At 40.5% G+C, this 15021-nt stretch overlaps 1 protein-coding gene across 1 annotated transcript; it reads right to left on the bottom strand.

The window, feature by feature from the left end:
- Window positions 1-3492: 3492 nt before the first annotated feature.
- Window positions 3493-13660, bottom strand: LOC124383304 (UDP-glucuronosyltransferase-like). The gene is given in 6 exon segments (XM_046845838.1): window positions 3493-4903; window positions 5245-5464; window positions 7998-8085; window positions 8226-8357; window positions 12647-13422; window positions 13425-13660. Coding segments are annotated over 6 exon segments (1737 nt in total). The 5' UTR covers window positions 13504-13660; the 3' UTR covers window positions 3493-4461.
- Between the last annotated feature and the right edge of the window lie 1361 nt (window positions 13661-15021).

Here is a 15021-nt window from a genome sequence, read left to right as displayed (position 1 = left end):
GCTGACGATGGTTAATACTAGCAAGTCTCTTACCGATTATAAAGCAGTAAAATCTCCTGTTTAAATGTTGTGTAATGGCACTTGAAGATTAAAAAATCTATAACAAATAAGAAAAAAAAACAGTACAGCGTCTGTGGTATCCAGTGGCAGAAAGAAAACTTTAGCGGAGCCACCAAAAATGCTTTCTAATGAAATACATCACATAGAAAGTCGTCCTCAGAGAAACAAAAAAAAGAGGGAAATCTGTGTCTATGAACACGAATCAATAGATTATATTTCATTACTGAAATCGAGACTGGGCTGATTTACTGCTGTTTCCGAGTCTGACTCTGCACTTGGGTCCACATGTCTCCTCATGGCAGACGTCTAGAGCTTCTGCCTCTCATACAGTCAACCTAGGTTTGAGCCCTGGCCCTGACCGCAATATTAAAATATTATTTTGATGAAGGTCATCCACTATTTGTAGCAGTCAGAAACTCAGCCTATCTCTGTAAACACATCCCACTCATCTAGAAGCTCCAAAACACAAACCAGAGACTGAACTACAGTAACCTTGTCTACCCTCCATTATTTCAATTTCATACAGATAAACATATACTGGAATATAATACATTCTAACTTCTCTAAATCTCCATTCTATCTTTTCTGCCTTTGTAGCTTTTTGCATCATTTCATCCCTTTCTGAACGAGACTCTGTTTCCTCCTTTACTATTGGAGACACAGACAGAGTTTCTCTGCTTACTTTCCTCATCCATTTCCTATATCTGTCCTTCATCTTTAAAAACTTGAATTCCAAACCAGATTGGTTGAAGCCTGGGCTACCAATGTCTACCATGGGTATTGTTAACTAACAAGGTACCAGTGGATATTAATTTCAAATAGGGTGATGAACGTAAAGATGGAAGTTTAAGGAGAGATAAATGTTATCAGTGCCTTCGTTCTGCAAGTAGGTTGTGAGATGGAGGAAAAAGAAAAATTCTGTAGTTAGTTAGATGAAGTGGTGGAGGGTGAACCTAGGAAATAAAGCTTGGTGATTGAAGCAGACTTTCATGAGCATGTTGGTGAATGAAACAGAGGTGATGAGGAGGTGATTGAGGAGAGGAATGTGAAAGGGCAGATGGTATTTGCAAAAAGGATGCAAATTGCAGTGGTGAACAGGTATTTTACTGAAAGAAAAATAAGATGGTGGAAACTGAAGGAGGAAGTCTGTGGTGTGAGGTTCAGGGAAGAGGTCAGACAGGAGCTCGGTGGTGGTGAAAAGGTGCTGGATGATTGGGAAACTACTGCAGGAGTGATGAGGGTGGCAGCTAAAAAGGTACTTGGTGTGACATCTGGAAATAGAAAGAAAGACAAAGAGACGTGGTGGTGGAATGAGGAAGTGCAGGAGAGCAGAAGGAGAAAGAGGTTGGAGAAACAGAATTTGGATCGACAGAGTGATTAGAAAAGTAGGCAGGAGTACAAGGAGATGCGGCAGCAGGTTAAGAGGGATGTGGTGAAAGCCAAGGAAAAGGCATATGAGGAGCTGTATGAGAAGTTGGACACTAAGGAAGGAGAAAAGGATTTGTAGCGATTGGCCAGGCAGAGGAACCGAGCTGGGAAGGATGTGCTGCAAGTTAGAGCAATAAAGGATGGAGATGGAAATGTGTTGACTAGTGAGGAGAGTGTGTTGAAAAGGTGGAGGGAGTATTTTTAACAGCTGATGAATGAGGAAAATGAGAGCGAGAGAAGGTACGATGGTGTGGAGATGTGAAGCAGGAAGTGGATAGGATTAGTAATGAGGAAGTGAGAGCAGCGAGGATGAAGAGTGGAAAGTCGGTTGGACCAGATGACATACCGGTAGAAGCATGGAGATGTTTAGAAGAGATTTCAGTGGAGTTTTTAAACAGATTGTTTAACAAGATTCTGGAAGGTGAGAAGATGCCTGAGGAATGGAGAAGGAGTGTGCTGGCACTGATCTTTAAGAATAAGGGAGATGTGCAGACCTGCAGTAACTACAGGGGAATTAAGATGTTCAGTCACACCATGAAGTTATGGGAAAGAGTAGTGGAAGCCAGGCTGATTTCTTCCAAGCAAAAGCATTCACATGATAAAAAAAGTGCAGACAAGCTAAATTCAGCTCATAATGATTAATTAAAAAACTAGATTTCAGCAACAATGAGAAACATATGATCAGGTTACTGAAGTTCTCAGAGCTTTGTATAAGACTAGCCAAGTTAAAAGTGAAAGTGTTACTATTAATATTGTTAGCTGGTGTTGTTACGTTGTCTTTTTTTTTTTTTTTTTTACACGGTGGAGGGTAGAATGAATGGACATTCATCTTTCGTCAAAGCGGCTGGTATAAAAACTTAATCAATACAAACTGGCCAATCAGATTAGAGGAATAAAGAGCGCTGTGGTATCTTCTTTCCAGCTCTGCCTGAACTATCTTAAAGCCATAATTATGGATGGAGTTCTCTTCAAGTAAAAACCACTGACTATAGCTTAGAAAAGTTCCACATGAACAAACTGAAGATCCATGAAGGAGAATGAAAGTCAGTAGGAGTAAGACAGAGTACATGTGTGTGAATGAGAGGGAGGGCAGTGGAGGGGTGCGGTTGCAGGGAGAAGAGGTGGAGAAGGTGGAGGAGTTCAGGTACCTGGGGTCAACAGTGCAGAGTAATGGAGAGTGTTAGAGCAGTGAAGAAAAGAGTGCAGGCAGGGTGGAGTGGGTGGAGAAGAGTGATAGCAGGAGTGATTTGTGATAGAAGAGTATCTGTGAGAGTGAAAGGGAAAGTTTATAGGACTGTGGTGAGACCTGAGATGTTGTATGGATTGGAGACAGCGGCATTGAGTAAAAGACAGGAGGTGGAGCTGGAGGTAGCAGAGCTGAAGATGTTGAGATGTTCGTTGGGAGTGATTACAATGGACAGGATTAGAAATGAGTTTATTAGAGGGACAGTGCATGTAGGACGTTTTGGAGACAAGGTGAGGGAGGTGAGATTGAGATGGTTTGGACATGTGCAGAGGAGGGACATGGGGTATATCAGTAGGAGAATGCTGAGGATGGAGCCACCAGGAAGGAGGAAAAGAGGAAGACCAAGGAGGAGGTTTATGGATGTGGTGAAGGAAGACGTGGTGTGAAAGAGGCAGATGTAGAGGTTGGTGTGAAAGAGGCAGATGTAGAGGACAGGGCGGGGGGGTCGGGGATATGGAGACAAAGGATCCGCTGTGGCGACCCCTAATGGTAGAAGCCGAAAGCAGAAAAAGGAAAAAAAAACTAGAAGAAGAAATGTAAGATTATTTACTGTAGTAACATTTTGTTCAAGTGCATCTGTAAGTTCATTCATACAAGTAAAGCTGGGCATTTAGCTTGTCATCTAAAATAGTTAGTGCTTGCAGGCAAACTGACGTTTAACCTTGACATTAACACGTATATTAATGCTAGCTTATGTCTGAGGCTACATCCACATTAATTTGAATACATTTAATCTAAAAAACATTTTGCGTCTGCACTTTCATTTTCAATCAAGCCTTTTTTTTACTTTCTGGTTCTTTAAAACATCACAGCAATAAGTAAAAATGTGTCATTGTTTCCGAAAGCCTCCATTTTCACAGTCCTGCAATGGAAAAATTTCGTTTTTAAATTGATCTGCTTTGGAAAGAATTTTTAAAAAGCTCCATTTTTGTTGACTGAAAATGCCATCTCAGTGTGGATGGAAGGCCAAAACGAGAGAAAAATATGCATATTCAAACAAAAACATATGAGTGGACATGACCATAGACAACTAAAATAGCCAACACTTTGAAACGACATGCACCCATGGTCACATACATCTACTTTTCTTTTTTGTCCCGGTTCATTTGCCTGAATCTAGTGTAGCATGTGATGCCCAGCTGGAGGTAGCGACATTAAAGAGGTAGAACAGCATCATGAATTCATTGTGTGATAATCCTCCAATCCAATATGTCGACCTATTCGAACAAAGCGAAAATTAGAAAGTTGACGAATGTATGAAGTGGAGAGATGTTAGTAATTTATCATAACGCCTCCTTTTTTTCTTCTTTCGGCTTCTCCCATTAGGGGGCGCCACAACGGATCATCTGTCTCCATACTCCCTCTGTCCTCTACATCTGCCTCTGTCAACCCATTAGCAATTTATCTAACACTTTTTTAAATGTAAATTATTATATATTTTTTTACTTGTAGCATATTCAAGGTTGCTTATTTGCTGAAAAGAAACGTTTGCATTGCAGACATTAGCTAAAGAAATTGAACATCTATATTTTAATCATTATTATAAGAAACAAGTCTGATTATCAGATCCTGTTGGTTGGTAGCATGTGATAGAGTCAGGTGGTGTGTATAATGAGCTGTAGGGTGGATCTTCAAGAAAAGAAGTACGATTTAATTGTGATAATCAGTTTGATGATGGCTCATTAATGCACAGGTTAACGTTAACCTGGAAAAAATGAACGCATATTTCACATTCTGTGTCCTTTCCATTTCTGGGAATCGGCTGAAATACAAGGCAGAGAGAAACCGTAAATGAATGTTTCCATGGGTGAAAGCACAAATGTTGGAAATATTACAATGGACATGGTGATGATAACTGTGTTATCAGTGAATTCATTCACTTCTAGATCCTTCACTCCTTTTTGGTCTTCGGAGTTCTTGAAGCACCTCCTGCAACAGAACGTGCAGGATTTGACGGTAATAAACACAACAGTGACCATTACAAGCAGGAGGAAGCCAAAGACATCCAGACTGTGGTACTGAACCCAGTTGAGATGATGAGCGGCCGGTCTCAGGTGCTCGGCTCCTCCGTGTCTCATCACAAACTCGGTCCAGAACACGGCCAAGTCCAGAGGTTCGATCGGACGGTCTTTATGGATTGCAGACAGCTCCGTGATCTTCTGCTTGTAGCTGTGAATAGAAGAACATTTAATAGAAAACACTCAGAAGAAATGAATCAATGACTGTGAGGGATCCAGCTTTGCAGGGTTAAGGGCCTTGCTCAAGGGCCACGCAGTGAAAGCTTGGTGGTGTTGGGTACCACATCCCCCATTAATAAAAAAAAAAAAGTCTTGTCCTGAAGAAATTACAATGTACTGACTTTGGAGACTCCTTCCATAAATTTTAAACAAAACATCTCCAAACTGTTAGAGAACCACAGGAACGATCACACGCTTTCTAACACTTCAATATGTGAGCCAGTCGTTACTGTAGTAATGACCGATGCTGATTGGCGTGTCTTCAGTCTTTACCTCTTGTCGTTGAGGATTTTCTTGAGCGCCCCCAGCAGGTGCTCCGAGGTCAGATCATACATGGTGAGACTCTCAGCGACTCCGCGCACCACCATGCGGAGAACGTTGTCTCGCTGATCTCCGAACAGAGGGATCATCACCATGGGAACGGCATTACAGATTCCCTCGTAGATCCCGTGGGTTCCTCCGTGTGTGATGAACACTTTGGCCTTGGGGTGAGCTTTAGAGAGCACAGGATTTAAAGAAATGCATCGAATGTCATTCAAATCTTTCAAAAAGTGTGATACAGGAGGAGCTGGGAATTATGTTGGAGTAAATCAAACTGCATGATTCTGTGATTCACATAAGATTTTTCCACAGTTTATTTGTTAATAATTAATAAAAAAATCACAGTAATAAAAAAATAAAAAAAAACTGCTTTTATTGATTCGGTTATAAAAAGATCTGTGCGTGAGACGTTTGTGTGATTAGTTTATGTGTGTATATGTGTGTGTGTGTGTGTGTGTGTGTGTGTGTGTGTGTGAAAGAGAGACTGGTATCTGTGTGATAGGTGTGTGTATGCCTGTGTGTGTGTGTGTGTATATGTGTGATAGGTGTGTGTGTGCCTGTGTGTGTGTATATACAGTTGTGTTCAAAATTATTCAACCCCCACTGAAATTGATTGTTTTGGTCGGTTTGACATTGATTATGATCATTCAGTCATCCTGCTTACAATTAAATCAAAGAGGCACGTGTAGGTCAGACAAATATAACATAACATTTATAATGAAATAACCACAAATGTCTTTTCTGAGCTCACATCATTATCAGTTTTATTCAACCCCCAAGTGACATTCAATCTTAGTACTTAGTACAACATCCTTTTACAGTTATAACAGCTTTTAAACGTGAAGCATAGCTTGACACAAGTGTCTTGCAGCGATCTACGGGTATCTTCGCCCATTCATCATGGGCAAAAGCCTCCAGTTCAGTCACATTCTTAGGCTTGCGCACTGCAACTGCTTTCTTTAAGTCCCACCAGAGGTTCTCAATCGGATTTAAGTCTGGTGACTGCGATGGCCACTTCAAAATGTTCCAGCCTTTAATCTGCAACCATGCTCTAGTGGACTTGGAGGTATGCTTGGGATCATTGTCCTGTTGAAAGGTCCAACGCCTTCCAAGCCTCAGGTTTGTGACGGACTGCATCACATTGTCATCCAATATCTCCTGGTACTGAAGAGAATTCATGGTACCTTGCACACGCTGAAGCTTCCCAGTACCTGCAGAAGCAAAACAGCCCCAAAGCATGATTGACCCCCCGCCATGCTTCACAGTAGGCAAGGTGTTCTTTTCTTCATAGGCCTTGTTCTTCCTCCTCCAAACATAGCGTTGATCCATGGGCCCAAACAGTTCTAATTTTGTTTCATCAGTCCACAGAACACTATCCCAAAACTTCTGTGGTTTGTCCACATGACTTTTGGCATACTGCAGTCGACTCTTCTTATTCTTTGGGGACAGCAAGGGGGTGCGCCTGGGAGTTCTGGCATGGAGGCCTTCATTACGCAGGGTGTGCCGTATTGTCTGAGCAGAAACTTCAGTACCCACATCTGACAAATCTTTTCTCAGTTCCTCAGCAGTCACACGGGGACTTTTCTCCACTCTACGCTTCAGGTAGCGCACAGCAGTCGAAGTCAGCATCTTCTTTCTGCCACGACCAGGTAGCGTTTCAACAGTGCCCTTTGCCTTGAATTTGCGAATGATGCTTCCTATGGTGTCTCTTGGTATGTTTAACATCTTTGCAATCTTCTTATAGCCATTGCCCTTCCTGTGAAGAGTAATCACCTGTTCTCTTGTCTTCCTGGACCATTCTCTTGACCTCACCATGTTTGTAACCACACCAGTAAATGTCTAGAAGGAGCTGAGTATCACAGTCATTTTAAAGCTGCCTAATTGGTGCTTATTAGGCTTTATTGCTGCTCCCTGATATCCACAGGTGTTTTCAATACCTGATTGAAAACACTTCATTGAACCTCTGTTCTTCAGAGTGGTAGTCTTTAAGGGGTTGAATAATTATGTCAATGAAGAATTCACAAAAGAAACATTTACTACTGTATTACAAAACTAATTGATGTCATTTTAGTTGCATATGGTTCTTTAAGAAGTCCTTGTAGGATTTCATTCTGAATACAATTACAAATGTACACTAAATTCCCTAAAACCATTTACAGCATTGGGGGTTGAATAATTTTGAACACAACTGTACAGTACAGACCAAAGGTTTGGACACACCTGCTCATTCAAAGAGTTTTCTTTATTTTCATGACTATGACAATTGTAGATTCACACTGAAGGCATCAAAGCTATGAATTAACACATGTGGAATTATATACATAACAAAAAACTGAACTGAAAATATGTCATATTGTAGGTTCTTCAAAGTAGGCATCAAGAGAATGCCAAGAGTGTGCAAAGCAGTAATCAAAGCAAAAGGTGGCTACTTTGAAGAACCTAGAATATGACATTTTTCAGTTGTTTCACACTTTTTTGTTATGTATATAATTCCATATATAATTCCACATGTGTTAATTCATAGTTTTGATGCCTTCAGCGTGAATCTACAATTTTCATAGTCATGAAAATAAAGAAAACTCTTTGAATGAGAAGGTGTTTTCAAACTTTAGGTCTGTACTGTATGTGATCTGTGTGTGTGTGTGTGTGTGTGTGTGTGTGTGTGTGTGTGTGTGTTTCTCCTCAGTTTAAACGTTTACACAAACCTAGCAGGTCGTTTTGCGGAAGCCACTTGGACACTTTGACATTTTCAGGAATGTCTTTGGGAAGGACACCGGTGTATCGCCACAGGACCTGAAACACAAACCAGCAGCGAAGACTTTGCTTCAGTAACAAACACTACAGCTCTTCACTCTGAGTCTCTTCACTTGAGACAAATTACTCCATAATAGCTGTATGCCTGGTCAGGTATCAGACATGTAGGTTCTCCTCACCCTCTGAGGAATCTGCCTGAAAACCTTGATAAACTCTAGTGCTTTGTACTCCGGAAGCTCAGACACAAAGGATCCCAGAGTGAACACGATGAAGCCGTGATCTCCAGAACCTTCCACAAACTCCTCCAGGTCCTGCAAAGGAAACGGACATCAGTAAACTGTTTATCACAATCAGCTTGAGATAGGTCTGTATGTGTATACAGGTGTGTGTGTGTGTGTGTGTGTGTGTGTGTGTGTGTGTGTGTGTGTGTGTGTGTGTGTGTGTGTGTGTGTTGGATGTGTGTCTGTAATTAAGCATGTCAAAGTGATAGATCTGTATGTGATAGGCGTGTGTGTACCTGTGTGTTGTTAAGATAGGGGCTCTGTGTGTGTGTGTGTGTGTGTGTGTGTGTGTGAGATAGGTCTGTGTGCAATATGTGTGTGTGTGTGGTTGTGTGTGTGTGTGTGTGTGTGTAGGTGAGCAGGTCAGAGGTATGAGTGATAAATGTGTGTGTGTGTGTGTGTGTGTGTGTGTGTGTGTGTGTGTGTGTAGGTGAGCATGTCAAAGGTATGAGTGATGAGTGTGTGTGTGTGTGTGTGTGTGTGTGTGTGTAGGTGAGCATGTCAAAGGTATGAGTGATGAGTGTGTGTGTGTGTGTGTGTGTGTGTGTGTGTGTGTGTGTGTGTTAGCAAAACTAGTTAGTTAAACAGAAATATACCTTGACTATAAATAAATAAATATTCAATCAGATTTTTTTTAGATCCAGTAGCGATTTTATGTCATCTCTATCTGTGGAATCTTCTCAGAAGACTCCAGAGTCTGATCTCCATGAGATGGCTTTGATGGGGTATTTTCTTACATACAGTATCCGGAAAGTATTTACAGCACATTTTTTTCATGTTACAGTCAGCGTTCACATTCATCCCAAACGGGTTTCCAGAGCTCTATAGCAGGAGATTCTCCACACTAACTCATGCAAAGCAGATCTTCATGGAGCTGCCTTGGTGCACAGGGGCATTGTATTTTTTTCACAGCAGCACTTAATAGATGAGCAGGTCTGAAGCAAACAGATCGAACATTTTGTTTGTTTAAAGATTGCGACAGCCGATAAGAACACGAGAGCATGTCCTGATTAAGCGTGTAAAGGTCAGGAGGAAAACGCTGTGTAACGGCGACTAATCAAACTCACCTTCACTCAGACTTACTGAACAGAACTAGAGAGAGCTCAGTCTAAATATATACTGAGAGATAATCAGGTTTTTTCATGCGAGTGGCAAATAAATTGAGATTTCCTGAATATATATATATAGCAGTTCTTAAAAATCCAAATTATATCAAACATCACAGTTTGTAACAGAGCCGTCATGCTGTTAATTTCCATCTAATTATTTTCCTCTAACAACAGCATGAATTACCTGTAATTAGAGTGTGTGGAGCGTTTCTATGTTTACAACACACCCATCCCCCCCGCCCACACACACACACACACACACACACACACACACACACACACACACAGAGATTATCGTGAGGATTTAACCTTCACCCAAAATCTTAAGCATGAGAGTTTTAGCTCACAGTGACCCTGTAATAGTGGGATTATCTTGTGCTTTGTGTAGACATTAACCCCATCACTAATTAACCCCATCACTAATCTCCACACACACGCACACACACACACAAACACACACACGCACACACACTTCTACAATTTCAATAGTGTTGTTTCCTTTTAAATGGACAAAGTTTAGATACTAAAACTACTAAATCAATTAATTTCAATTTAGTTTTAGTTATATAGTGCTTTCAACAATGGACAAAGCGGGGGATGCAGTTGGAATATACATATATATAAAATATAAATTTGTATAATCATTTTATAATAATAATAATAATATAAACATGTATATATATATATATATATATATATATATATATATATATATATATATATATATATGTTACTGTATTAATGTATTTATATCAAGTGGAAAAAATGTTCTCAAGAAGGATGTTCATGTTTTTCCCAACTAGAAGTGCTGAAATAAATCATGAATTTTGAGTAAGACATTCATTCATTCATTCATTCATGTATCTGCGTCAGTGGTCCTACACACTATCAGAATCACTATTTTTGTTTTAAAATATATTTTTGAAATTATTCCCAGTAGCCTGTTTTCTTCATTTCACATATTTTCTCTCAGTTGCACTGCTCACAGAAGTGTATGTTTCTGTCAGAGATTCTATCCAATCAGATTTCAGCCCTCCCATGTTGCCAGAGAGATCTGAGTTAATGCCTTTAGAATCAACAAAGTGGGTGCAGGTAGTTTAGAATGAATGAAAACTGTTGCTTAAACCAATCAAGTTTCGAGTTGGCGACTCCGGGGACGTCTCGCATTTGTGTACAATAACAACCCAGATTCCACACCACGCAATATCAAATTAAACTCATCCACAAAACGGCTTAAATTTCACAAAAGTAGTTATGTGGTTTAAGATAGAATTTCAGTTGGATCAATCTTAATCATAGTTTTTATTGAATCAGTCTGGGAGAAGCAGCAAGCCATCAAGGACCTTCTCTAACCAAAAGGTGTCTGAGACCAGGATTATGATTTAAACAATACCTTAACCCAACCTGCTGGGGGAGCCGGCACCAGCAAAAGTGTAAATACCACCTGCTGACCTCCAATTTAATAATGGTATCACCCAGACATGTGTTTCTTTACTCATTTCCATTTAATATACATTTAAAAGCTAAATCGTGTGTACACTTTAAAGGGAAGAACAATATAAAATATCTGGGCAGAGTTTGTTCTGGGTTCTTTCTGACTCTGAGAAAGTGCTTCATGTATTTTGTCACTGCTACACTGGTATAAACTTCTTCTTCATTACGATCATCGTTGTCCTCATCCTTTTTTTTACACCAGAGAATTCAGAGCTTGTAAACTGTCTGTATAATATTGACGCTTTCTCCAGCCATGTTCTCATAATGATGCTAGTAAAAAGTGGATTGATTTAGGTAGGACAAGGCCAAGGTGTGAAATGCATGACCTGGTACTGATCTACACTATATAGACAAAAGGCACATGTTTGTAATTAATGTCTTTTGGTGCTGTAAAATGAAATTTACCCTTCACTGGAATTAGGAGACCCAAAATCTGTTCCAGCATGACAATGCCCCTGTGCACAAAGCCAGCTCCTTGAAGATCTGCTCTCCATGAATGGGGATGAATGTGAACGCTGACTGCACCATGGGCTGCTATTGCCAATATACTGCATATAAACATACACAGTGCTCTGAAATCATGCTGCATATTGAGTTTAAATATAAACAGTAAACGAGCTTTTACACTTTGGAGCTGTTGAGTTCTGGGCCCTGATTGGTCAGAAGTTTATTACTTTTCAATAAAAGTCAAAAATCAATGATCTTCTAAAACTTCATGTAGTAACTGCTCACACAGGGACTCATACGTGAACAGCTTTCCAGAATAAGAGGTTTTGATCACCAGCCATTTATTTAACAATTAGTGAAGAAGTGCTTTCTAACAGTCAGAGTTACAACTGCAGCAGTGTTTTACGGCGTCTTCTTTACGGTTTCTCAGTAACATGACAAGCTTCAGAAGAAAGGAGTAGAGAGGAACTGGTGAGGGAACGACTGTGTAGAGCTGCTATAAGGTACAGTTAGTGAGAAGAGCTGAGAAATGTCACATGGTACACAGATTTCCCATAACGTTAAATGTAACTATTAAAGGGTCAAAAATTATCATATACTTTTCTTAATAAATAGAGTATTTGGGCAAAAGTTTGTGGACACCTGAACATAAGATTGGTATGTGCTTCTTTTGAACGTGCCACTGCAAATTTATGGGAAGATGTTCCACTAGATTTTGAAAATTTTGCGCTCATTTAGGGTTCTGGTCTGGTTCCTCTCAAGGTTTCTTCCTTATTTTATCTCCAGGAGTTTTTCCTTGTAAGAAGTGGTCTACAAATACAAATGAAATGAATTAAATATCAGGTACTGATGTAGGTGAGAAGACCCGGGGTGCAGTCACGGTTCTAATTCAGCCGAAAGCTGTTCAATAATGTTAATAGCTTTATAGCAGGCCACTCAGGATCTTCCACTCTAAACCATGTGAAGCATATCTTCATGGAGCAGGCTTGGTGTACAGGGGTATCGCCATGCTGGAAAAGGTCAAAGTGTCCTAGTTCTAGTGAAGGGAAAATTTTGGGTTATTGCTGGATAAGTGGGGTGTCCCAATACTTTTGGCCTTACATTGTGCAGTTTGTGTGGTGTAAAACAAATAAAAATGAATGTGATTCCAAACTGATTCAGATAAAACACATGAATAGGAAAGACCAGAATGGAGAAATAAAAAAAAAATACCACTGCAGGCTACTAAACAAATCTGCCACTTTTATGAACATCATGAAGATAACTCACCGCAGGCAGAGGATTCCTCTTGGCACAGTTGATGCCTCCAATTCTCACCATATTGGGCATCACAGGTCTCGGGTACTCAAAGGTAAAATCGTAGCGGTTAAGCCAAATGGCAGCATGTCCGAGAACATCTCTGAATGAAATATCCTTCTGGAGATATCTGCTGGTGAGTTCGTCAAAGCTTCTGAAGATGATTTTGCAGAGGATCGAATCAATTCCCGTCATTATCACGTTCTTGACTCTCTGATGGAACGTCATGACGTCGGTGTTGTCTGCGAAATAACGCGGGACATAGGATGGAGGCGACGGGCACTGAGAGGCTTGAAGGTCCAGTCTGCAGGGAAGTCCACGCAAGAAGTAAACGACAGGAAGCGAGAAAGCCTCAGCGATGATGGGGCCACATGGTAAGAAGGGATCGGTGAGCATGAGGTCGAACTGTTTCTCACGCAGGTTCTGCATCAGAGCCTCGTTATACAGCAGAGCCTCGCATCCTTTCACCTGCATGTTCAAAAAGCTGAGCAGACTGCCGATGTTCTCCAACAAGTCCGAGAACTCCGGTGCTTTCGTAATTCTCCTCTGCAGGTCTTTCATGCTCCCATGCAGCTCTTCATTGGTGTACGGAACCTTAAAGCTCTGAGCCGTGTACTGATCAGAACCCTTGATCAACACACTGGTCTCTGGAACCAGAACCACCATTTCGTGTCCTCTCAGAGACAACTCTTCCACCAGGATCTTCATACTGAGCCAGTGGCTGCCATCCACGGGCATCACCAGAACCTTCCTCCTTCCACTGGTCCTGAAAAGCTGCAGAGATACAGATGCAGCCAGAGAGCTGCAAGCAGAGCAGGCATTTTTACCATAGTGCACTTCAGAGGTTTCAAATGGAATCTAGAGGAAATGGGTTTGAGAGAAAAAAGTGTAGAAGAATGTAAAACAAGGAACAGGAATGTAAGAAGAAAAAGAACTCAAGCTCTTCGCATTGCTACTGAGCTTTTTCTCAGGAACAACAGGAAATATGAGACTCTGGGCTGAGGGAGGGGCCTTGGGGCATTGTGGGGGTGTACGTGGTTGCGTGACTGAGTGTGTTTGTGTATGAGGTTGCGTGCAGAGAGGGTGTGGGGTGTGCGTGTGTGTGTGTGTGTGTGTGTGTGTGTGTGTGTGTGTGTGCGTGTGGGCTGCCTCAAGCACCAATCACGTGAGTGTGTAAACCAGTGGTCTAACATTACAAAGTCCACACACTGGGTTTAAGATTCTGGAAGTAAGACTTGAAGAGACTCACTTTAATCCTCATGCTAATCCTTACACTTCTTCTCCTCATTCACTTCACGTCTGAGCAAACGTCTCCAAATCTTTTTGAGTAAACAGAAATCTGGCTCAGAAAAACTTTTCTCCATTCGGCCCAGAAACAGCGTTGCCTCACGTTTCCTGCTGGCAGAGTGGAACGGAAAGGTTGAGGAAAGGAACAGGAGGTGCAAAGTTTTGAAGGAATGAAGAAAACATTCACAATAACATTATCAGCCATAAAATCTAAATAAATCCATACCAAAAGATCAAACTAATGATCAGATGTATAACAGGACACAAATGTGATCATTTATTCAATAATAAAATCAAACTTATATGCAAATAAATTTGTGGTTAAAAAGTAACCGAGGAAAAGGTGCAATGAAGGAAGGAAGTCTCCAGTTTTACAATTAAATCATTACGTTCTTCAGGACGGATGAGTGGAGAGATGATGTGAGAAGAAAGACACAGGCTGGTGAGGAAAAGCGTTTATAGCTGCTGTAATGTAACATCGCACAAATATTCGACAGGATTGAATGTACGTATTAAAGGTTATAATGTACAAGGAACACGTGTACTAGAAAAGGAGTGAAGTTAAAGTGATAGAAAGGAGTTTCTTTATCTCTCTTTCTTTCTTGCTCTCTTCTCCTCCCCATCACCCTTTGTTTCCTGTATTTTTATCTCTTGTAGGTGGGAAATAACTGCTACTGTGCTTTTGGGTTGTGTGGATTCTCATACCATTTATGGGTGTGACCCAGAGTCCAGTGATATTTTTCTTTATTTTCAGTGAAATATATTAAAAGGTAAAAAAAATAAATAAAACTAAGAAGTTAAAGATTAATTAAAGAAAAATGCGGATCGTTCAGAAAAATGGTTTACATTTTCAGGCTTTGCTTCATTATCAACTTTATTGATCATTAGCGAGAAGCTGAATTCAGTAGAGCTACATCAATCAATCAAACAATCAATCAATCAATCAATCAAACAATCAATCAAACAATCAATCAAACAATCAATATTAATTTAAATGTAAAATATCTCCACTTGCTACAATTAAAATAACAATTAAAAATAATAAATTGTATATAGAAACA

This window comes from Silurus meridionalis, chromosome 3 (genome assembly GCF_014805685.1).
Source record: "Silurus meridionalis isolate SWU-2019-XX chromosome 3, ASM1480568v1, whole genome shotgun sequence".
In the NCBI taxonomy this organism is placed as follows: domain Eukaryota; kingdom Metazoa; phylum Chordata; class Actinopteri; order Siluriformes; family Siluridae; genus Silurus; species Silurus meridionalis.
Note: the sequence above shows the minus strand (reverse complement) of the source record. Positions and strands in the feature narration are given on the sequence as shown.